At 48.6% G+C, this 25,082-nt stretch overlaps 1 protein-coding gene across 1 annotated transcript in view; it reads right to left on the minus strand.

Annotated features, from left to right (window-relative positions):
* LOC144605599 (solute carrier family 26 member 9-like) overlaps positions 1-25,082 on the minus strand; it is a 70,843-nt gene that overhangs the window by 15,824 nt on the left and 29,937 nt on the right. The window contains exons 6-14 of the mRNA XM_078421036.1: positions 22,047-22,211; positions 21,195-21,347; positions 18,703-18,785; positions 15,677-15,824; positions 13,090-13,203; positions 12,384-12,461; positions 10,254-10,349; positions 8,648-8,754; positions 1,318-1,387 (exon numbers count right to left, since the gene is read on the minus strand). Of these exons, the coding sequence (XP_078277162.1) occupies positions 1,318-1,387; positions 8,648-8,754; positions 10,254-10,349; positions 12,384-12,461; positions 13,090-13,203; positions 15,677-15,824; positions 18,703-18,785; positions 21,195-21,347; positions 22,047-22,211 (1,014 nt within the window). The remainder of the gene's footprint in view (positions 1-1,317; positions 1,388-8,647; positions 8,755-10,253; positions 10,350-12,383; positions 12,462-13,089; positions 13,204-15,676; positions 15,825-18,702; positions 18,786-21,194; positions 21,348-22,046; positions 22,212-25,082) is intronic.

The following is a 25,082-nucleotide window of genomic DNA, read 5'->3' on the forward strand; positions in this document are numbered from 1 at the left end:
AACGGCCAGTCTCCTTTATCATCGTTACATTTTTGCATATCTTTCATTAATTTGTTCTATATCACTCTACATCACCGTCTGTATCTCTCGTTTCCCTTTCCTCTGACTCTCAGTCTGAAGAAAGGTCTCGACCCGAAACGCCACCTATTCCTTCTCTCCAAAAATGCTGCCTGTCCCACTGAGTTACTCCAGCTTTTTGTGACTATCTTCGGTTTAAACCAGCATCTGCAGTTCCTTCCTAGCACACTCATAGATATGTTCAAGATGGAGATCGACGGTATTTTGATCAGTACGGGTGTCAGGGGTTATGGGGTGAAGGCAGGAGAATGGGGTTGAGAGGGAAAGATAGATCAGCAATGATCGAATGGCGGAGTGGACTTGATGGGCCGAATGGCCTAATTCTACTCCTAGAACTTATGAACTTGTATCCGGAAGCTTCGGCGCGGGCCGCCTGGACGTCGGAGGTCCGCAGGCCCCTGGGTGGGGGCCGACATTGGGAGCTCCGGCAGCGGCAACGTTTTTGCCCGCCCCGAATCACGGGGCTTGGGTCGGCCCGCCGCAGACCTTTCACCGTCCGGCGCGGCGCTTTAATGTCGGGAGCCCCGAACACCCCGATGTGGCAACTTAAACAGCCAGACCACGGGAGAAGACGGCAGGGGAAGAGAAAAGACATTCTGGCCTGCCATCACAGTGAGGAGTTGACTGGAGGAGACCCACCGTGATGGATGTTCCTTTTGTTTCGTTTATGATTGTATGTGTATTGCATATTTTTATTGGGACTCGACTGGAAGTTGGCGAGAGTGGGTCTGGTCTAGCGGGGGGCTGTGCAGTCTGTGGGCCTGGGTGGGGGTATTCAAGGCTGCGTAGGTGGGCATGTCAACAGAGCATTGTGGGCGGTGCATTCCAGATGAAAATTGCTTCACGGAAAAATGACTGGATGTAGGGTGTAGATGTGTGTTGTTGAACTACAAGTTGCCTGTTGTGGCTTCTTCTGGATCAACGAACTGTGAACTTATCAACCATCTGGCCTCTATTCACAAAATGCTGGAGTAACTCAGCAGGTCAGGCAGCATCTCAGGAGAGAAGGAATGGGTAACGTTTCGGGTCGAGACCCTTCTTCAGACTGATGGTTCTTCAGTCTGAAGAAGGGTCTCGACCCGAAACGTCACCCATTCCTTCTCTCCTGAGATGCTGCCTGACCTGCTGAGTTACTCCAGCATTTTGTGAATAAATACTTTTGATTTGTACCAGCATCTGCAGTTATTTTCTTACACAACCATCTGGCCTCAATAACGTCGAGTTTACTAACACACTCACCTTTTCGTAGATTTTGGGGTTTCTATAGATGTCACTAGCTGCGATCTGTCCCACGAGATGACCGTTCCGGCTGAGGATAACAAGCACACAGGGAAACAATTAAGGAATAGCACAATTCAGTCTAAATTCCCTTCAACAAGATTGTGACTTTTTGTGATTCTTTCTTTTCAGTGTGGGAATGGACTGCCGGTGATATTCGTGAATAAATACACTTACACGACAAATGTGTGAGCGTTAATGTTTCTTTTAAACAGTTAAATCTCCAGCCTTTCTTCCCCGGGTGCTCCGGTTTCCTCCCACACTCCAAAGGCATAAAGGTTTGTAGGTTGTAGACACGAAATGCTGGAGTAACTCAGCGGGTCAGGCAGCATCTCGGGAGAGAAGGAATGGGTAACGTTTCGGGTCGAGATTCTTCTTCAGACCCGAAACGTCACCCATTCCTTCTCTCCAGAGATGCTACCTGACCCGCTGAGTTACTCCGGCATTTTGTGTCTACATTCGATTTAAACCAGCATTTGCAGTTTTTTTTCCTACAGGTTTGCAGGCTCTTTGGCTTCTGTAAATTGTAGGACAGGGCTAGTGTACGGGGTGATTGCTGGTCGGCGCGGACGTACAGGTTTGTGGGGTAATTGGCTTCAGTAAAAATTGCTAATTAGTTTAGTTTAGTTTACAGATACAGCACAGAAACAGGCCCATCGGCCCACCGACCGCGCCGACCTGCGATCCCCGCACATTGACACCATTCTACACACACACTAGGGACAGTTTTCATTTACACCAAGCCAATTAACCTACAACCCTGTATGTCTTTGGAGTGTGGGAGGAAACCGAAGATCTCGGAGAAAACCCACGCAGGCCACGGGGAGAACGTACAAATTCTGTACAGACAAACACTGTAGTCGGGATCGAACCCGGGTCTCTGGCGTTGAAAGCGCTGCGAGGCAGCAACTCTACCGCTGCGCCACCATGGCCGAACTTACTCGGGCAAATGTGTGAGAATTAATATTCCTTTTAAACTGTTAAAACTCCAGGCTTTCATCCCCGGACGCTCCGGTTTCCTCCCACACTCCAAAGATATACAGGTTTGTAGGTTATTTGGCTTCTGTAAACTGTAGGATAGGGCTAGTGTACGGGGTGATTGCTGGTCGGCGCGGACTGAAGGGCCTGTTTCTGCGCTGTCTCTAAAGTCTAAAAGTCTAAAAAACTTTGGTGCGGGAGGTGGAAACCAGGGATTATCGAATGCAGCCCAACCTGCGGAGTTCCTCCGGTAGATTGTTTTTTTTTGCTCCAGGTTCCAGAATCTGCAGCCTCTTGTGTCTCATCTGGTCATAAGATTTCTCCAAAATTTGCAGCGTCCTTTTACACCATTTGTGTATCCAGGACCTATCAATTTATCTTGCAGCCAATGCAATGTAGGCATTGGCTACACTGTCGGCACGGTGGCGCAGCAGGTAGAGCCGCCGCCTCACAGCGCCGGAGACCCGGGTTCGATCCTGACCTCAGGTGCTGTGTGTGTGGAGTTTGCACGTTCCTCCTGTGACTGCGTGGGTTTCCTCCGTGTGCTCTGGTTTACATCCCAAATTCTTGCGGGTTTGTAGGTTAATTGGCCCTCTGTAAATTGTTTCTGGTGTGTAGGGAGTGGATGCAAAAGTGGGATAACGTGGAACTAGTGTGAACGGGTGATTGATGTTCAATGTGGACTCGGTGGGCTGAAGGGCCTGTTTCCATGCTGTATCTCCAAACCAACGAAGCACCACTTTAGACTTTAGACAGAGCTGACCAGCGATCACCCCAAAAGGGCCTGTTTCCATGCTGTATCTTTAGTTTTAGTTTAAGAGATACAGTGTGGAAACAGGCTCTTCGGCCCACCTACACAAGCGTTCCTTCCTACGCACCAGAGACAATTTACAGAAGCCAATTAATCTACAATCCCGCACGTCTTTGGAATGGGTGATGTGCGAACATTTTTTTAACCTTATTCTTTACTGCCAGTACCCAGAATTCGAAGATGTAAACCATGAAATCATCCCATGGGTGTTTTGTGAAATATTAAACGTGAGATATTAAATGGGTGGCACGGTGGCGCAGCGGTAGGGTTGTTGCGTTACAGCGCTTGCAGCGCCACAGACCCGGGTTCGATCCTGACCACGGGTGCTGTCTGTACGGAGTTTGTACGTTCTCCCCGTGACCTGCGTGGGATTTCTCCGAGATCTTCGGTTTCCTCCCACACTCCAAAGACGTGCAGGTTTGTAGGTTAATTGGCTTGATGTAAATGTAAACATTGTCCCTAGTGTGTGTGGAGGATAGTGTTAGGGTGCGGAGATCATTGGTCGGCACGGACCCGGTAGGCCGAAGGGCCTGTTTCCGCACTGTATCTCTAAACTAAACTGAACTAAACACTGAAACAAGATGCTCTGATTTGGCCGTCTTGCTTTCCTGTCACTGGATGCATCTGTAGACACTAGTTAGAGGGAGGTCTGGTATCTTTGATCGAGTTGGAGACAAGCCCAGATTCTGTTCGGTTTGTATCCTTGTCTTCATTAATGCTGGATTTAGTTTGTGTTTGTGGATTGGGGGATTCTGTCCGGTGAAAGGGCATTGGAATCTCCCAAAAGCTGGAAATGTTAATACAGAACCCTCACTGACTTATCATAAAATCACATAGGATCATAATAATGCTAGAACTAGAAGCAGAAGTAAGCCATTTGGTGCCTCGTTCTTGGTGACTTTAGAGCTTAGAGATACAGTGCAGAAACAGACACTTCGGCCCACCGAGTCTACGCCAACCTGCAATCACCCTGTACACCTGCACCATTCTACACACACCGGGGACATTTATACAACTTACCGAACCAATAGACCTACAAACCTGCACGTCTTTGGAGTGTGGGAGGATACCGGAGCACCCGGGAAAACCCACGCGGTCAGATGGGGAGAACGTACAAACTCCGTACAGACAGCACCCGCAGTCAGGATCGAACCCGATCTCGGGTGCTGTGAGGCAGCAACTCTACTGCTGCGCCACCGTGCCGCCCCTGTGCTGCGCATTCCATCTTTCATCATTTCGTGCAAATACAAATGATTTTCTTTTTATCTGCGTCACATTCCTGTGTCAATCCCATATATCTTATAGAACACAGAACATAGAAAAATACAGAGGAGATGCAAGGAACTGCAGATGCTGCAACCTCGAGTAAAACATAAAGTGCTGGAGGAATTCAGGGGATCAGGTAGCCTCTTCAGAGGACAGGGATAGGTGACGTTTCGGGTCGGGTCCCTTCTTCAAACTGATTGTTATCTCCTCCCGACTACAATCAGTCTGAAGAATGGTCCTGACCTGATACGTCGCCTGTCCATGTCTTCCATAGATGCTGCCTGGCCTGCTGAGTTACACCAGCGCTTTGCGTTCTGTAGAAAAATGCAGCATAAGTACACGTTCCTTCGGCCCACATTGTCTGTGCCGAACATGATGCCAAGTCAAACTGCAGGAAGGAACTGCAGATGCTGGTTTACACCAAAGATAAATTAAACTGAATGAAGACTCTCGTCTGCCTGCACGCGATCCCTATCCCTTCCATCCCTGCATATCCACGTGCCTTGATTCCATTAATATGCTGATGGGTAACTTCTTTACACAAGGGTAGGTGGGTGTATGGAATGAGCTGCCGGAGGAGGTAGTTGAGATAGGTACATGGATAGGACAGGTTTGGAGGGATATGGACCAAACGCAGGCAGGTGGGACTAATGTAGATGGGACATGTTGGTCGGTGTGGGCAAGTTGGGCCAAAGAGCCTGTTTCCACGCTGTATTACTGTATGACTCTAGCGCAGCGGTAGAGTTGCTGCCTTACAGCGTCGGAGACCCGGGTTCAATCCTGACTACTGGTGGTGTCTGTACAGAGTTTGTACGTTCTCCCCGTGACCTGCGTGGGTTTTTCCTAGATTTTCGGTTTCCTCCCACACTCCCGAGACATACAGGTTTGTAGGTGAATAGGCTTGGTATAAATGTAAATTGTCCCTAGTGGGTGTAGGGTAGTGTTAATATGTGGGAATCGCTAGTCAGTGCGACTCGGTGGGCCGAAGGGCCGGTTTTCGTGCTGTATCACTAGACTAAACTAAACTAAACTAATATGATAAAATCATCATCTTGAATATACACAGTATCTGACCGTCCATCACAGTCTCAGGTAGAGAATTCCATAGAATCACCACCCTTGGGAGAAGAAATAAGTTTAACCATATTTTAATAATATTTTTTTAGTACATTGTCGACTGCAGTTGCGTACGTTTCTAGATCATCAAAGATCATAATGTTATCCCAAGAAAGATTAAATAAAGAAAAACATGGGAGTTGTACTTTGGAGCAAACTCACTTTTAAATCTATTTCCAATCTAAATGAATATCTTTCGCACTTTTTTTGAATGCTTTGATGTAGCGGAGAATCTTTGGACAAAAACAGCTGGCATATTTAATACGAAGGGGAATTTTTTTCCTTGTGGGCAAAAATAATTTTACTGGATTAGTTTGTGAGGAAATTTTCTAGAAAATTTGCGAGAAACCGCTTCGGTTTGTTGGCTTCACCGCCGCCTTGTTTGAAGTTAGATTGGCTTCAAGTACTTCAGTCACAGTTCACTCAGAGGTGACCGTTTTATTGATTTTAGCCTTTTAAGGGACTCGACAGAGTACGAGATGGTGCGAGACTCAGAATTAAAGGACGTTCCTTTAGGAAGGAGGCGAGGAGAAATTTCTTGAGTCAGAGGGTGGTGAATCTGTGGAATTCTTTTGGAGGCCTAGTCAGTGGATATTTTTAAGGTGGAGATTGAGAGATTCTTGATTAATACAGGTGTCAAGGTTTACAGGGTGAAGGCAGGGGGATTGAATGGCGGAGCAGACTCGATGGGCTGAACGGCCTAATTCTGCTCCTCTGTCGGGGCCACAGTTTAAGAATAAGCGGTAGGCCATTTCGAACGGAGATGAGGAAAAACATTTTCACCCAGAGAGTTGTGAATCTGTGGAATTCTCTGCCTCAGAAGGCAGTGGAGGCCAATTCACTGGATGATTTCAAGAGAGAGTTAGATAGAGCTCTTAAAGATAGCGGAGTCAAGGGATATGGGGAGAGGGCAGGAACGGGGTACCGATTGTGGATGATCAACCATGATCACAGTGAATGGCGGTGCTAGCTAGAAGGGCCGAATGGCCTCCTCCTGCACCTATTGCCTATCGTCTGTGTCTGGTCTTATCTGAAGTTCCTTGTGTCCTCCACAAACAAAATAATGGTAAAGGTTGACAGATTCTTGATTAGTCCGGGCATCAGAGGTTGTGGGGAGAAGGCAGGAGAATGGGGTTGAAGGGGAAAGATAGGTCAACCATGATTGAATGGCGGAATAGACTCGATGGGCCGAATGGCCTGATTCTGCTCCTATGACTTGTTCGTGAATTTATGAGACTATTTCCCTGAGGTGTAATGTCTTTGGTCACTAGGCAATGAAGGCAGGGGGCAATTGCATGGATGAAGGTATGTGACTTGATCATATTCTATAGGAACAGGTTTGAAGGGTTGAATGGCCTACTTCTTCCTCCTGTTTCAAGAACTTTGAGCTAATTGGAGCTGATATGTACCTCCAGATTCAGGGACAGTTTCTTCCCAGTTATTACTTTTCTCTTCCTCACAGCGCGGGGTGCGGCTCGGCTGCGGGGCCTAACATCGCCCGGTGCGGCTTGGCCGCTGGACTTTACATCGCCCGGTGCGGCTTGGCCGCTGGACTTAACAGTGCCCGGTGCAGCTCGGCCGCGGGACTTAACATCGCCCGGTGCGGCTCGGCTGCGGGTCTTTTCATCGCTGGTGCGGCTCGACTGCGGGACTTAACATCGCCCGGTGCGGCTCGACCACGGGACTTAACATCGCCCGGTGCGGCTCGACCACGGGACTTAACATCGCCCGGTGCGGCTCGGCCACGGGACTTAACATCGCTGGTGCGGCTCGACCACGGGACTTTACATCGCCCGGTGCGGCTCGGCCACTGGACTTAGCTGCGCAAGGCTTGGTCGCGGGCCTTTCATCGCCCGGTTCGGCCGCGGGACGTTTCAGCGCCCGGTGCCGGGACTGTGCGGGTCGGTCGGGGACGAGCTGTCTGTCCGTGGGCGTGGGGAAGAGAGTGGAAGTTTTGTTGCCTCCATCACAGTGAGGGGGTGTTTGGAGTCACTGTGATGGACGTTTGTGTTGGGGTTATGTGTCTTGTGTTCTTTTTTTCTATGACTGCTATGTAGTTTCGTTCGGTACTTCGGTGCCGAACGACAAATAAAGCTCTGTTATACCTGTTATACCTGTTATTATCAAGCAACTGAACCGACCTATCACCAACAAGAGAGTGGTCCTGACCTCCCATCTACCTCACTGGAGACTCTCGGACTATCTTTAATCAGACTTTACTGGACTTTACCTTGCACTAAACGTAATTCCCATTATCCAGTATCGGTACAGTGTGGACAGCTTGATTGTAATCGTGTATAGTCTTTTCACTGACTTGAAAGCACGCGGCAAAAAAGCTTTTCACTGTACCTCGGTACATGTGACAATAAACTAAACTAAGCTAAACTAAAAATGAGGACAGGTACAAAAGGCTGGAGTAACTCAGTGGGGCAGGCAGCATCTCTGGAGAAAAGGAATAGGTGGCGTAGAAAGAAGGGCGTAGGAAGAAGGGCGTCAACTCGAAATGAGAGCATTTTTTCCAGAGATGCTGCCTGTCCCGCTGAGTTACTCCAGCACTTTGTGCCTGTCTTTGGTTTAAACCAGCATCTGCAGTTCCTCCCTACACATTTTGTAAACTAAACATGAGGTGCAGGAACTGGTAAGGCAGGTGTAGGAAGGAACTGCAGAAGCTGGTTTAAACCGAAGATAGACACAAAAAGCTGGAGGTTTTTGTGGTAAGCTGGTAAAGGAAGGTGATTTTTTCACACAAAGGGTGGTGGATGTATGGAACAAGCTGCCAGTGGAGGTAGTTGAGGCAGGGACTATCCCATCGTTTAAGAAACAGTTAGGCAGGTACATGGAGAGGATAGGTTTGGAGGGATATGGACCAAGCGCAGGCAGGTGGGACTAGTGTAACTGGACGTGTTGGCCGGTGTGGGCGAGTTGGGCTGAAGGGCCTGTTTCCACACTGTGTCACTCTATGACTCTATGTAAGAAAATAACTGCAGATGCTGGTACAAACCGAAGGTATTTATTCACAAAATGCTGGAGTAACTCAGCAGGTCAGGCAGCATCTCAGGAGAGAAGGAATGGGCGACGTTACGGGTCGAGACCCTTCTTCAGACTCTATGATGTACTCACAATTGTGTTTGAAACACCACCACCAATGCGGAGAATCCCACTCCGACTGCCACTCCGTACGGCAATCCCAGCAGGAACGCTGACAGGAAGCTCACCACCCACACGCTCTGAGAAGGGAAAAGAAGTTGTGTCAAAGCTGGCGCCAAGCAGGCAAACACTCACAACAAAAAACAAACCCATATATATATATATATATATATATATATATTCCTTTATTCGTCCCACACCAGGGAAATTTACAGTGTTACAGCAGCAAAGTGGAGAGCAAGAGATCATTCATCTATATACTAAAACTCATTTGTTATCTTGTTTGTGACTGAACTTCAGCCAAAACGGTACACGATAGCGCGACAATTTTAGGCCCACCTTACTCACCATTGTCACTTTAGTGATAATGCAAGTAGTTTTATTGAAATTATATATTTAAAGTTATTCACATTTTAAAGTTTAAATCTATCTCCTAGGGAGGGAGGGAGGGAGGTGGGAGGAGGGTGGACAAGGGAGGTTGAGGGGGAAAGGGAAGTGGTGGGGAGGGGGAGGGATGGGGAGGGAGGGCGGTAGGAGAGGGTGCTGCACCAATGCAGGAGAGGTTTGGGCCCAACGGGTCCACTTGGTCTAGTATCCCTCTAAATCTTAGATTGACTCAAAAAGCTGGAGTAACTCAGTGGGACAGAACTTGGTCTTTATAAATAAAAGTAAAGACAAGGATAAATTGTATTCCTTAGCTGTTACTTGTCCGCTGGGAGCAGTGCTGGTTGTGCAGTCTCACAGCAGCGGGAAGGAAGGGCCTCCTATATCTCTCCTTCACACACTTGGGGTGAAGGAGTCTGTCACTGAAGGAGCTACTCAGGGCAGTGACAGTGTCCTGCATGGGGTGGGAGTCGTTGTCCAGCAGCGATGTTCACACCAGTGTCAAAATTATGAATGAACATTGGTAATCCATCAGATACCTGCCAGCTGGAATTTAGTTTAGTTTAGAGATGCAGCGTGGAAACAGGCCCTTTGGCCCACCGAGTCCGCACCGACCAGCGATCCCTGCACACTAACACTATCCTACACACACTAGGGACGGTAGCGCAGCGGTAGAGTTGCTGCTTTACAGCGAATGCAGCGCCGGAGACTCAGGTTCGATCCTGACTACGGGTGCTGCACTGTAAGGAGTTTGTACGTTCTCCCCGTGACCTGTGTGGGTTTTCTCCGAGATCTTCGGTTTCCTCCCACACTCCAAAGACGTACAGGTATGTAGGTTAATTGGCTGGGTAAATGTAAAAATTGTCCCTAGTGGGTGTAGGATAGTGTTAATGTACGGGGATCGCTGGGCGGCACGGACTTGGAGGGCCGAAAAGGCCTGTTTCCGGCTGTATATATATGATATGATAAGCCAATTAACCTAGAAACCTGTACCTACAAACTCCACACAGGGAGGGTGGGGAGTTTAGAGATACAAGTTTAGTTTACTTTAGAGATACCATATGAAAACAGGCCCTTCGGCCCACCGATTCCGCACCGCCAGAATGTATGTGGACTCTGAGCCTTGGTGCCCTCATCTTCATTCACTTCAGCTAGCACATGGCGTTGCAATAATGAAGACGGAAAACACACTCACGCAGTCCAACTTGCTTTTCTTCCACAGGTAGTAGGGGTCTGTGACTTGCATCAAGGTGTTCTTCAGGTTGACTGCAATCAGTGCTCCCAGCACGGACTAGGCACCGACACAAAGTGAGGGTTAAATCACGGACATCACTCCCCCATCCCCATCCTCCCTCTTCCCCTGTGTTCCACCTAAACCCATGCACATTCCTCCCCTTCCCCCTACCCCCTCTCCTGATCCATCTTATCACCAACTAGAGAGCGGTCCTGACCTACCAACTACCTAATTGGAAATCCTCAGACTATCTGAATTGAGAAAAAACCTTTTTCACCCAGAGAGTTGTGAATTTGTGGAATTCTCTGCCACAGAAGGCAGTGGAGGCCAATTCACTGGATAAATTTAAAATAGAGTTAGGTAGAGCTCTAGGGGCTAGTGGAATCAAGAGATATGGGGAGAAGGCAGGCACAGGTTACTAATTTTGGTAGATCAGCCATGATCACAATGAATGGCGGTAGTGGCTCGAAGGGCCAAATGGCCCCTCCTATGTTTCTATCTTTTGTTGGTCTTTACTGGACGTTATCTTGCTCTAAACGTCATACCCTTTATCCTGTATCTTTATTTACACTGTGTGTGGCTTGATTGTATCATGTACAGTCTTTGCTGACTGGACAGCACGCAACAAAAAAAGCTTTTCACTGTACCTCAGTGCATGTGATGATACACTAAATGAACCAACCATATTCCGTCCTCTGGCTTCACAATTCGCACCTCCTCTCTCCTTATCTCACACCTTTTTGTCTGTTCATCTCTGGCCTTTGTCCACCCATCTGCCTATCAAACACCTCCCTCCCCCCTCACTCGTATCCACCTATCACTCGCCAGGCTTTGTCCCACCCCCACCTCTTCCAGCTTTCTCTCCCCCCCCGCAATCAGTCTCAAGAAGTGTTCCGACCCAAAAGGTCACAAAGCCATGTTCACCAGAGACGCTGCCTGACCCGCGGAGTTACTCCAGCACTTTGTGTCCTTTTAAGAATGTGTCTCTCTAGAGAAAATTAACTCCACTGACTGTGAACCCAATTTATTAGGGGGGCCCAGTAGGTACTAATAAATGGGAACTGGAGTAATTTTGGGGACATCTGTGTTTGTTAATAGGCGTGGACTCGATGGGCCTGTTTCTGCCTGTATGACTCTGTGACAAGCTCAGTATTGCATTGGGATGTCACCTTGGACTTCTGAAGGGTTGGGGTTTGGGCTCAGCAGAATGACTTGGACACAACCCCAGTGATCCAAGGCATGAATAGGTTCACCTATGATGAGCTTTGTCGGCACTGGGCCTGCACTCGCTGGAATTAAGAAGAATGAGGGAGGGACCTTATTGAAATGTACAGAATAGTGAAAGGCCTGGATAGAGTGGATGTGGAGAGGATGTTTCCACTAATGGGAAAGTCTAGGACCAGAGGTCATAGCCTCAATTAATGGACGTTCTTTTAGGAAGGAGATGAGAAGAAATCTCTTTAGTCAGAGAGTGGTGAATCTGTGGAATTCTTTGCCGCTGAAGGCTGTGGAGGCCAAGTCAGTAGATATTTTTAAGGCAGAGATAGATTCTTGATTAGTACGGGTGTCAAAGGTTAAGGGGAGAAAGCAGGAGAATGGGGTTAGGAGGGAGAGATAGATCAGCCATGATTGAATGGCGAACTATGCTTGATGGGCCGAATGGCTTAATTCTACTTATGACCTTTTGATCTTATGACCTCTGATCAGAGTGGGGATTATACAACTGGAAACTTTCCAGTGGTGGCTATCTACAGAGTGACTTGTCCTGCAGATATGGAGGGCATACACCGAAGATAGACACAAAATGCTGGAGTAACTCAGCAGCTCAGGCAACATCTCTGGAGAGAAGGAATTGGTGACATTTCCGGTCGAGACCCTGAAGAAGGACCCCGACCCGAAACGTCACCCATTCCTTCTCTCCAGAGATGCTGCCTGACCCGATGCTGCCTGACCCGCTGAGTTACTCCAGCATTTGGTGTCTTTCTTTGGTGTAAACCAGCATCTGCAGTTCCTTCCTGCATAGATGTGGAAGGCATGCTGGATATGCAAGGTCATTCACCCACAGTAAGCATCGAGCCAAGACGTTCTCACCTTCGGAAGGGGTTCGAGGTACACGCCTAGTACCATAAACACCAGAAGCACCACGATCACCACAAAGAAACTCGCAAACTGGAAAGGAGAAAGGACAAAACAATGTCACACAAAGATAAATGAAGATTGGGCGGCACAGTGGAGCAGTGGTAGAGTTGCTGCCACACAGCGCCAGAGTCCCGGGTTCGATCCTGACTACGGGTGCTGTCTGCACGGAGTTTGTACGTTCTCCCCGTGACCTGTGTGGGTTTCTTCCGAGTGCTCCGGTTTCAACCCACATTCCAAAGACATGCAAGTTTTGGGTTCAGTTGCTTCTGTGACACCAATTTAGTTTAGCTTAGTTTAGTTTAGTTTAGTTTAGAGATACAGCGCAGATACAGGCCCTTCGGCCCACCCGGTCCGCACCTACCAGCAATCCCAGCACATTAACACTATCCTACACACACTTGGCACAATTTTTACATTTACCAAGACAATTTACCTACACACGTGTACGTCTTTGGAGTGTGGGAGGAAACTGAAGATCTCAGAGAAAACCCACGCAGGTCGCGGGGAGAACGTACTAATTCCGTACAGACAGCTCCCGTAGTCGGGATCGAACCCGGGTCTCCGGCGCTGCGAGTGCTGTAAGGCAGCAATTCTACCGCTGCGCCACCGTGCCGCACCTAGTGCAAACACCAGTTGGCAGAGGAAGTTGTTGATTTACCTGTGAGCTTCCACCGCCGCCCTCCACAGCCAGAGTAACCGACAGCGCACAGCAGATAACGTGGATGTTGAAAAACGATCCAAAAAAGTTGCCACAGCCCAGTGCAAGCATTTCCTGGAAGAGAAAGGAAAGGGGAATCGTCACAGTGCCAGTGGGGGGGGGGGGGGGGGGTAACATCCCAAAGGATCCGGCAACTCATTGGGAGGCCCTGCGGCAGCCTGGGGCTCGCCTGAATCGGGCCCCGTTCTAGGAGACCCATCGCGCGGACCGGATGTTGCCTACAGCAACACGGAGCAGTAGAGCAACTTGGGGTGCCAACTTTCTCACTCCCAAATAAGGGACAAGGTGACGTCACCGTCCCGTGCCCCACGTGACCTCACCCAGCCAGAGGCCACGTGTTCCCGCTCCATCAATGGCGGCCACCCGTGCTGGGAGGCGGGTTGCTACGCAACCTCCGTTAGGTGGTGCCTGGGCCTCTAGACCTACAGTGTCCGGGCCTACAGCGTCCAGGCCTACAGTGTCCGGGCCTACAGCGCCCCCCCGGCCCTAATATGGGACAAGGGCGGTCCCGTACGGGACAAACCAATTTAGCCCAAAATACGGGATGTCCTGGCTAATACGGGACAGTTGGCAACCCTAAGAGCAACTGTGGAGGACGCCAACAACTTTGCTTGGTCCTAAATTAGATATAGCTCTGAGGACTAATGGAATCAAGGGATATGGGAAGAAAGCAGGAACGAGGTACTGATTTAAGATTATCAGCCATGTTCATCTTGAATGGCGGTGCTGGCTCGAATGGCCTACTCCTGCACCTATTTTCTATGTTTCCAATCTATCTACCATCTACCTCATTGGAGACCCTCGGACTATCTTTAATTGGACTTTACTGGACTATAAATATATCTGGTGCAAATACAAAAGCTGTGGGCCAAATGCAGGCAAATGGGACTAGCTGAACATTCCAACTTGGTCGGCATGGACAAGGTGGGCCGAAGGTGCTCAGTGTTTCTAGTGCTTAGTTCAGATTTTAGCAACTTTGATTAATTTGAGATCTACTAAATTCCAATGGTCATCCCCTCTGAGCAATGAGTTTTCAGTCTCCCAGTGTGGGCTCCTATATATCGGCGAGACCAAGCATAGACTTGGTGATCGATTCTGTGCTGTATTACTCTATGACTCTATGACTAGGCCCTACACTCAGAATACTGGAGTCAGAAACACCAGATTTATACTGAGTGCAGTGAGTTCAAATTTTGAAGGGGGGTGGGGGAGGCACTGTGGTGCAGCGGTAGAGTTCACTGTGGTGACCCGGGTTCGATCCTGACTACGGGTGCTGCCTGTGTGGAGTTTACACATTTTGCCTGTGTCCGTCTGTGTTTTCTCCGGGTGCTCCGGTTTCCTCCCACACTCCAAAGACGTACAGGTTTGTAGGTTAATTGGCTTCGGTATAAGTGTAAAATGTTTCTAGTGTGTGTAGGGTAGTGTTAGTGTGCGGGGATCGCTGGTCGGTGCGACTCAGTGGGCTGAAGGCTTGTTTCCCACGTTGTATCTCTAAACTAAACTAAAGGATTTCAGTATAGGAGTAAAGAGGTTCTTCTGCAGTTGTATTGGGCCCTGGTAAGACCACATCTGGAGTATTGTGTACAGTTTTGGTCTCCTAATTTGAGGAAGGACATCCTTGTAATTGAGGCAGTGCAGCGTAGGTTTACGAGATTGATCCCTGGGATGGCGGGACTGACATATGAGGAAAGATTGAAAAGAGTAGGCTTGTATTCACTGGAGTTTAGAAAGATGAGAGGGGATCTTATAGAAACATATAAAATTGTAAAAAGACTGGACAAGCTAGATGCAGGAAAAATGTTCCCAATGTTGGGTGAGTCCAGAACCATGGGCCACAGTCTTAGAATAAAGGGGAGGCCATTTAAAACTGAGGTGTGAAAAAACTTTTTCACCCAGAGAGTTGTGAATTTGTGGAATTCTCTGCCACAGAGGGCAGTGGAAGCCAAATCACTGGATGGATTTAAGAGAGAGTTAGATAGAGCTCTAGGGGCTAGTGGAATCAAGGGATATGGGGAGAAGGCAGGCACGGGTTATTAATTGGGGACGATCAGCCATAATAGCAATGAATGGCGGTGCTGGCTCGAAGGGCCAAATGTCCTCCATCTGCTCCTATTTTATGTTTCTATGTTAAACGAAAGGAATTTAGTTTAGAGATATAGCGCGAAAACAGGTCCTTCTGCCCACTGGGTCCACGCCGACCAGCAATCCCCGCATATTAACACTATCCTACATACACGAGGGACAGGTTTACATTGATACCAAGCCAATTAACCAACATATCTGCACGTCTTTGGAGTGTGGGAGGAAACCGAAGATCTCGGAGAAAACGCACGCGAGTCACGGGAAGAACGTACAAACTCCGCACTGACAGCACCCGTAGTCGGGATCGAACCCGGGTCCCTGGGCACTGCATTCGCTGTAAGGCACCGTTGCGCCACCATGCCCGCCCAATTGAGACCAGTATTATCATAAGAGATAGCTGAACAGAACTGAAGAGTTGCTCCCACACTGAGGGCAGGGCCTTTACCTGGCTGGCGTTGACATCGTAGCCATGTCGGGTGGCGATGGTTCTACCGACCGCTAGGTTAATGACGTAGCCAACAATGGCCAGCGAGATGGCGGGGCCGATCATGTCGCTCCAAAGGCCGATGTCAGGAGCTTGCGGAGCCGGCATCCTGCGGGAGAAACCAACCTCGTTAACTCACGTTGCGGGAAGGATCATTCTCGTAAACCTCCTCTGGACCCTCTCCAGAGCCAGTGCATCCTTCCTCAGATATGATGCCCAAAATTGCTCACAATATTCCACATGCGGCCTGACCAGCACCTTATAGAGCCTCAGCATTACACGTGTGGGAAGAAACTGCAGATGCTGGGTTGTAGGCACAAAACGCTGGAGTTACTCAGTGGGTCGGGCAGCATCTCTGGAGAAAAAGGAATAGGTGACATTTCGGATTTGATCCCTTCTTCAGAATGAAAGATAGAGGTAGGGTGGGGGTTAGGGGGAGGGAAATTGGAGGCGAACAAAGGCCAGAACAAATCAGAACAAATCAGGGGCCGGCAACAGATGACCTCAGGATGACCTCAGGAAGGGTGGAGCCCACAATGGCTCATTGTTGGCCGGGGAAGATGGGCTAACGAGAGGGATAGAAGGATGCGAACAGTGGAACTAGTAGGGATGACTAGGGTGGGGGAGGGGTGAGAGAGGGGGGAAGGGAAGGATACAAGAGTTACTTTAAATGGAGAAGTCAATATTCATACCGCTGGGGTGTAAGCTGCCCAAGCAAAATTTGAGGTGCGGTTCCTCCAATTTCCGTTGGACCTCCATCCAGACAGCACCCGTGGTTCGATCCCGACTATGGGTGCTGACTGTGTGGAGTTTGTACGTTCTTCCCGTGACTCGCGTGCGTTTTCTCCGAGATCTTCGGTTTCCTCCCACACTCCAAAGACGTGCAGATATGTTGGTTAATTGGCTTGGTATCAATGTAAACCTGTCCCTCGTGTATGTAGGATAGTGTTAATATGCGGGGATCGCTGGTCGGCGTGGACCCAGTGGGCAGAAGGACCTGTTTTCGTTGACTGGATAGCATGCGGCCAATAAAGCTTTCACAACCATGTGATAATAATAAACGCATCTCAACTAAACTAATCCTTCTTTCTGCGTAAACATTTATTAGCTCCATGTTGTTTCCAGATGTGAATGTGTGGGAGAAGTTCCAAACAGGATGGTATTGCGTTGTAAAGTTTTCCAAGTGCTGAACAACAGATTGTTTTTTTCCGATAACTTTCCCCATGTTTTCTGGAAAAACGTTACCACCGTGCAGATAACGTGGCTCGGCGGTTTTCTACTTGTTCCTGGCATTGATTGAAAACTGCTTCTCGCCAAGAGATCTTGTGAGTGATATTTCTCCGGAGTCATGCATGACCAGGCACGCACCCAGTCTCACATTCCTGCGTGTGTTTTCAACGTTCATCGCCTCAGGGGGTCTCCAGAGCAGAGGATGTCTGAGTTTCCACTCCGCCAGGAAACCGGGACCACCGTGGTCAAGAACAGCTTATCTCCTGCAACTATCAGGCTCATGAACACCACACAACTAGAGCTGCTGCCTCACAGCGCCAGAGACCCGGGTTTGATCCCGGCTACGGGCGATGCACGGCGTTTAAACGTTCTCCTCGTGATCCGCTTGGGTTTTCTCCAAGATCTTCAGTTTCCTTCCACACTCCATAGACGTACAGGTTTGTAGGTAGATTGGCTTGGTATAATTGTATAAATGTAAAATTGTCCCAAGTGTGTGTAGGATAGTGCGGGGATTGCTGGTCGTTGTGGACTCGGTGGGCCGAAGGGCCTGTTTCAGCGCTGTATCTCTAAACTAAACTCAACTCAATCCAAATCAATTTACAAATTGGCAGACGACACCACTGTGGTGGGCCGGGTATCAAATAATGACGAGGATGGAGATTTAGAATCTTGTGACCTGGTGCCAAGACAACAACCCCTCCCTCTCTCTCTCCAGTCTGAGGAAGGGTCTCTACCTGAAACGTCACCTATTCCTTTACTCCAGAATTGCTGCCTGACCCGCTGAGTTACTCCAGCTTTTTGTGTCAGCCTTAGGGGGTGCCAACTATCTCACTCCCAAATAAGGGACAAGATGACATCACCACCCCGTGCCCACGTGACCTCACCCTGCCAGCGGCCACGTGCTCCCACTGCACCAATGGCGGCCGCCCGGGCCGGGAGGCGGGTTACTATGCAACTTCCGTAAGGCGAACACACTCGGCCCCGCTCCACGAACACACTCCGTTAGCCTACAGTGTATGGTCCTAAAGCGCCCCCCGGGCCTAATACGGGACAAGGGTGGTCCCGTACGGGACAAACAAATTTAGCCCAAAATATGGGCTAATACGGGACAGTTGGCAACCCTATGGACCAGGCACATTGAAGCACTGGCCAAGAAAGCAAAACAATAACACTTCCTTAGAAGGATTAGGAAGTTCAGCATATCCCCAACAACTCTCACCAATTTCTACAGATGCGCCATAGAAAACACTTTATCAAGATGCATTGCAGCTTGGCTTAGGAACAGCACTATGCAAGACTGCAAGAAATTACAAGGAGTTATGGATGTAGCCCGGACCATCACGCAAACCAACCTCCCTTACATTAACTCCATCTACACTTCACGCTGCCTCGGCAAGGCAAGCAGCATACTCAAGGACCAATCTCACCCCGGTCACTCCCATTTGTGGGTTAATTGGCTTGTGTAAATTGTACCTAGTGAGTAGGGTAGAACTAGGGTGCGGGTAATCGCTGGACGGCATGGACTCGTTGGGCCAAAGGGCTTGATTCCACGCTGTATCTCCAAACAAAACTAAACTAAACTAAGTAAACTAAATTATACTGAACTAAACTAAAATAAATGAAACTAAACTAATCTGAACTAAGAAAAAGCAAGGGGGAAGGTATAGGGTGGATAGTGCGGGTTCGAGGGGCTGAATGGCCTGCCATACCTCCTATTTCTCTTGCTTAAAGCCATCACCATAAAGGTTCTCACTCACCCGAGAGGAATCACTCCAACAACATCAATGCCGTATTTTCTGGGCATGTGCAGGCCGCCAGAGATTGCTGTTGTGACCACGACCTAAATACAAAACAAAACCATGAGGCACAAGGATCTGCAGATGCTGGACTCTTGCGTAGAAGACAAAGCACTGGAGTAACTCAGTGGGTCGGGCAGCATCTGTGGAGGTCAGGGATGGATGACGTTTTTGGTCAGGACCCTTGAGAATTATCGCCTATCCATGTGGTCTGTAGATGCTGCCTGAACCGCTGAGTTTTAGTTTTCGTTTGAGTTTTAGAGATTCAGCGCGGAAACAGGCCCTTCAGCCTACCGAGTCCACGCCGACCAGCGATCACCCCGTACACTAGCACTATCCTACATACTGGGAACAATTTACAGAAGCCAATTAACCTACAAACCCACACGTCTTTGGAATGTGGGAAGAAACTGGAACACCTGGAGAAAACCCACACGGTCATAGGAAGAACGTAGAAACTCCGTACAGAAAGCACCCCTAGTCAGAATCGAACCCGAGTCTCTATCGCTAAAAGGCAGCAGCTCTACCGCTGCACCACCATGCCGCCTCCAGGTTAGTCCAGCACTTCGCAGTGCTGGAGTAACAACAACACAGTGGACTGCATCCTAAGTGGGTGGCACGGTGGCGCAGCAGTAGAGTTGCAGCGCCGGATACCCGGGTTCGATCCTAACTACGGATGTTGTCTGTATGGAGTTTGTACTTCTCCCTATGACCTCGTGCAGGTTTGTAGGATAATTGGCTTGGTAAAATTGTAAATTGTCCTTAATGTGTGTAGGATAGTGTTAGTGTGGCAGAGAATTCCACAAATTCACAACTCTCTGGGTGAAAAAGTTTCTTCTCACCTTAGTTTTAAGTGGCCTCCCCTTTAGAAACATAGAAACATAGAAAATAGGTGCAGGAGTAGGCCATTTGGCCCTTCGAGCCTGCACCGCCATTCAATATGATCATGGCTGATCATCCAGCTCAGTAACCTGTACCTGCCTTCTCTCCATACCCCCTGATCTCTTTAGCCACAAGGGACACATCTAACTCCCTCTTAAATATAGCCAATCAACTGGCCTCAACTACCTTCTGTGGCAGAGAATTCCACAGACTCACCACTCTCTGTGTGAAGAAATGTTTTCTCATCTCGGTCCTAAAAGACTTCCCCCTTATCCTTAAGCTGTGACCCCTGGTTCTGGACTTCCTCAACATCGGGAACAATCTTCCCGCATCTAGCCTCTCCAACCCCTTAAGAATTTTATATGTTTCAATAAGATCCCCCCTCAGTCTTCTAAATTCCAGCGAGTATAAGCCTAGTCTATCCAGTCTTTCTTCATATGAAAGTCCTGCCATCCCAGGGATCAATCTGGTGAACCTTCTCTGTACTTCCTCCAAGGCTAGAATGTCTTTCCTCAGATTAGGAGACCAAAACTGCACACAATACTCCAGGTGCGGTCTCACCAAGGCCCTGTACAACTGCAGCAGAACCTCCCTGCTCCTATACTCAAATCCTCTTGCTATTAATGCTAACATACCATTCGCTTTCTTCACTGCCTGCTGCACCTGCACGCTTGCTTTCAATGACTGGTGCACCATGATATCCAGGTCACGTTGCATCTCCCCTTTTCCTAATTGGCCACCATTCAGGTAATACTCTACTTTCCTGTTCTTGCCGCCAAAGTGGATAACCTCACATTTATCCACATTATATTGCATCTGCCATGCATTTGCCCACTCTCCTAATCTATCCAAGTCACTCTGCAGCCTCCTAGCATCCTCCTCGCAGCTAACACTGCCACCCAGCTTCATGTCATCCGCAAACTTAGAGATATTGCATTCAATTCCCTCGTCCAAATCATTAATATATATTGTAAATAACTGGGGTCCCAGCACTGAGCCTTGCGGTACCCCACTAGTCACTGCCTGCCATTCCCAAAAGGACCCGTTTATTCCTACTCTTTGCTTCCTGTCCGCCAACCAATTCTCTATCCACCTCAACCTACTGAACCCCCAATACCGTGTGCATTAAGTTTGTACCCCAATCTCCTATGTGGGACCTTGTCGAAGGCCTTCTGAAAGTCCAGATATAACACATCGACTGGTTCTCCCTTATCCACTCTACTAGTTACTTCCTCGAAAAATTCTATAAGATTCGTCAGGCATGATTTGCCTTTCATAAATCCATGCTGACTTTATTCTTAGACTGTGGCCCCTGGTTCTGGACTCCCCCAACATTGGGAACATTTTTCCTGCATCTAGCTTGTCCAGTCCTTTTATAATTGTATACGTCTCTATAAGATCCCCTCTCATCCTTCTAAACTCCAGTGAATACAAGCCCAGTCTTTCCAATCTTTCCTCATATGACAGTCCCTCCATCCCGGGGATTACCCTGGTGAACCTATGCTGCACTGCCTCAATAGCAAGGAATTGCTAGGATGTAGGAATGGACAGAGTCGGGTGGCGTGACTTACAATGACGATTTCCATCGGGATTGGGAAGGGAAGCTTGTGCTTGAATCTGACGTTGATCTCTTTCACGGCCAATAAGATCACACTACTGATCAGGGCGTAAATCAGTGAAGGCACATTGGTCTTGGGAAGGTTTTTGCAGATATCAATGAAGGTCTGGTTAAAACAAAAGATAGCAAGGTCAGTCATCTTAACATTAGTTCAGTTTATTGTCACGTGCACCCAGGTACAGTGAAAATCTGTTTTATTGCGTGCAAACCAATCAGCGGGAAGACTATACATGATTACAATCGAGCCATTTACAGTGTACAGATACAGGATAAAGGAATAACGTTTAGTGCAAGGTAAAGCCAGCAAAATCCGATCAAGGATAGTCCGCGGGTCACTAATGAGGTAGTCAGTAGGTCAGGACTTGCTCTCTGGTTGTGGTAGGATGATTCAGTTGCCTGATAACAGCTGGGAAGAAACTGTCCCTGAATCTGGAGGTGTGTGTTTTCACACTTCTGTACCTTTTGCCCGATGGGAGAGGGGAGAAGAGGGAGTGGCCGGGGTGCGCCTGGTCCTTGATTGTGCTGCTGGCCTTGCCGAGGCAGCGTGAGGTATAAATGGAGTCGATGGGAGGGAGGTTGGTTTGTGCGATGGTCTGGGCTGCATCCACAATTTGCTGCAATTTCTTGTGGTCTTGGATGGAGCTGTTCCCAAACCAAGCTGTGATGCATCCCGATAGAATGCTTTCTACGGCGCATCTGTAGAAGTTGGTGAGAGTTGTAGGGGACCTGCGAACCTCCCTAAGCCTGGTATCCAATATGGCATGGAGACAGAGTGTGTATCGTTCCTTCAGTTTCACGTACTTACGTAGATTATTGCCAATGGGCCGCTGTAGGCGCGAATGGTCAGGCCAAAGATGTACTTTAGCACCGAGATGAAGATTTGCAAACCGGCTGCTGTCATGAAGCCTCTGATGAACGATTCCGAGAGGTAAATGGAAATGAAGCCAAACTGAACGAAACCCAGACATATCTGTTCATCAATGAGAAAGAAGATGGTGAGAAAGCTTGGAGCAACAGCTCCACATTTTTCACTTGGTCAGCTTACAACCCAGCGGTATGAAGAAGGGTCGCGACTTGAAACGTCACCCATTCCTTCTCCCCAGAGATGCTGCATGGCCTGCTGAGTTACTCCAGCATTTTGTGTCTATTTTCGGTATGAACATTGACTTCTCCAACTTCAAGTAACCCTCGCTTTACCCCTCTCTCCATCCCTCCCCCATCCCAGTACTCCGACCAGTCTGACTGCCCTCCTGATTACATTTTATCTCCTTATGCTTAATTGTCACTTTCCTCTCATCTAACAATGAACAATTCTACACTTTCCGTGAACTTTGTCCCCTTTGATGTCTCGTTTTCACACCCTACCCTTCCATATCTCTGTCTTCCTAACCCCTGACTCTCAGTCTGAAGAAGGGTCTCAACCCAAAATACCACACATTCCTTCTCTCCGGAGATACTGCCTGTCCCGCTGAGTTATCATTATCATATACATACAGCCGGAAACAGGCCTTTTCGGCCCTCCAAGTCCGTGCCGCCCAGTGGTCCCCGTACATTAACACTATCCTACACCCACTAGGGACAATTTTTTTAAACATTTACCCAGCCAATTAACCTACACACCTGTACGTCTTTGGAGTGTGGGAGGAAACCGAAGATCTCGGAGTAAACCCACGCAGGTCACGGGGAGAACGTACAAACTCCTTACAGTGCAGCACCCGTAGTCAGGATCGAACCTGAGTCTCCGGCGCTGCATTCGCTGTAAAGCAGCAACTCTACCGCTGCGCTACCGTGCCGCTGCTCCAGCATTTTGTCTATCCCTTGTGAGAAAGTCCATGCTTTTCACAAACTGTGCATCGTGTAGAGTCAACTAAATTACTGCACAGTTAAAGTTCCAAACATTAGCTGGTTGTAGATGTAGCCCAGTCCATCAGGTAGACCCGACTTCCTACCATCAACACTATCTCCACTTCACGCTGCCTCTGTGAAACAGCCAACATAAGATTCCATCCTTACCTCACACTTTATTGTCTTTTCATCTTTACTTTAGAGATACAGCGCAGAAACAGGCCCTTCGGCCCACCGTGTCCACTCCGACCAGTGATCATTCCGAGTCAGCACGGATTTACGAAGGGGAAATCATGCTTGACAAATCTACTGGAATTTTTTGAGGATGTAACTAGGAAAATTGACAGGGGAGAGTCAGTGTATGTGGTGTACCTCGACTTTCAGAAAGCCTTCGACAAGGTCCCACATAGGACATTAGTGGGCAAAATTAGAGCACATGGTATTGGGGGTAGGGTACTGACATGGATAGAAAATTGGTTGACAGACAGAAGGCAAAGGGTGGGGATAAATGGGTCCCTTTCGGAATGGCAGGCAGTGACCAGTGGGGTACCGCAAGGTTCGGTGCTGGGACCCCAGCTATTTATGATATACATTAATGACTTAGATGAAGGGATTAAAAGTACCATTAGCAAATTTGCAGATGATACTAAGCTGTGGGGTAGTGTGAATTGTGAGGAAGATGCAATAAGGCTGCAGGGTGACTTGGACAGGTTGTGTGAGTGGGCGGATACATGGCAGATGAAGTTTAATGTAGATAAGTGTGAGGTTATTCACTTTGGAAGTAAGAATAGAAAGGCAGATTATTATCTGAATGGTGTCAAGTTAGGAAGAGGGGATGTTCAACGAGATCTGGGTGTCCTAGTGCATCAGTCACTGAAAGGAAGCATGCAGGTACAGCAGGCAGTGAAGAAAGCCAATGGAATGTTGCCCTTCATAACAAGAGGAGTTGAGTATAGGAGCAAAGAGGTCCTTCTACAGTTGCCCTGGTGAGACCGCACCTGGAGTACTGTGTGCAGTTTTGGTCTCCAAATTTGAGGAAGGATATTCTTGCTATTGAGGGCGTGCAGCGTAGGTTCACTAGGTTAATTCCCAGAATGGCGGGACTGTCGTATGTTGAAAGGCTGTAGCAATTAGGCTTGTACACACTGGAATTTAGAAGGATGAGGGGGGATCTTATTGAAACATATAAGATAATTAGGGGATTGGACACATTAGAGGCAGGAAACATGTTCCCAATGTTGGGGGAGTCCAGAACAAGGCCACAGGTTAAGAATAAGGGGTAGGCCATTTAGAACGGAGATGAGGAAGAACATTTTCAGTCAGAGAGTGGTGAAGGTATGGAATTCTCTGCCTCAGAAGGCAGTGGAGGCCAGTTCGTTGGATGCTTTCAAGAGAGAGCTGGATAGAGCTCTTAAGGATAGCGGAGTGAGGGGGTATGGGGAGCAGGCAGGAACGGGGTACTAATTGAGAGTGATCAGCCATGATCGCATGAAGGCAGGAACGGGGTACTGATTGAGAGTGATCAGCCATGATCGCATTGAATGGCGGTGCTGGCTCGAAGGGCTGAATGGCCTACTCCTGCACCTATTGTCTATTGTCTATTGTCTATTGATCACCCCGTTCGCTAGCACTACCCTACACACTAGGGACAATTTACAATTTTACTGAACCCAATTAGCCTACAAAGCTGCACGTCTTTGGAGTGTGGGAGGAAACCAGAGCACCCGGAGAAATCCCACATGGTAACGCTGAGAACACAAACTCCGTACAGACAAGCACCTGTAGTCAGGATCGAACCTACGTCTCTGGTGCTGTGAGGCAGAAACTCTACCACTGAGCCAATGTGCTGCCCCTCTGGCCTTTGTCCAACCATCTGCCAAGAACACCCCTCCCCATCTCACCTGTATCCACCTATCACTCACCAGGCTTTGTCCTGTCCCCATCTCCCCCCTTCCCCCCACCACACAATCAGTCTGGAGAAGGGTCCGGACCCAAA

The sequence above is a fragment of the Rhinoraja longicauda genome, chromosome 24 (genome assembly GCF_053455715.1).
Source record: "Rhinoraja longicauda isolate Sanriku21f chromosome 24, sRhiLon1.1, whole genome shotgun sequence".
Lineage (NCBI taxonomy): Eukaryota > Metazoa > Chordata > Chondrichthyes > Rajiformes > Arhynchobatidae > Rhinoraja > Rhinoraja longicauda.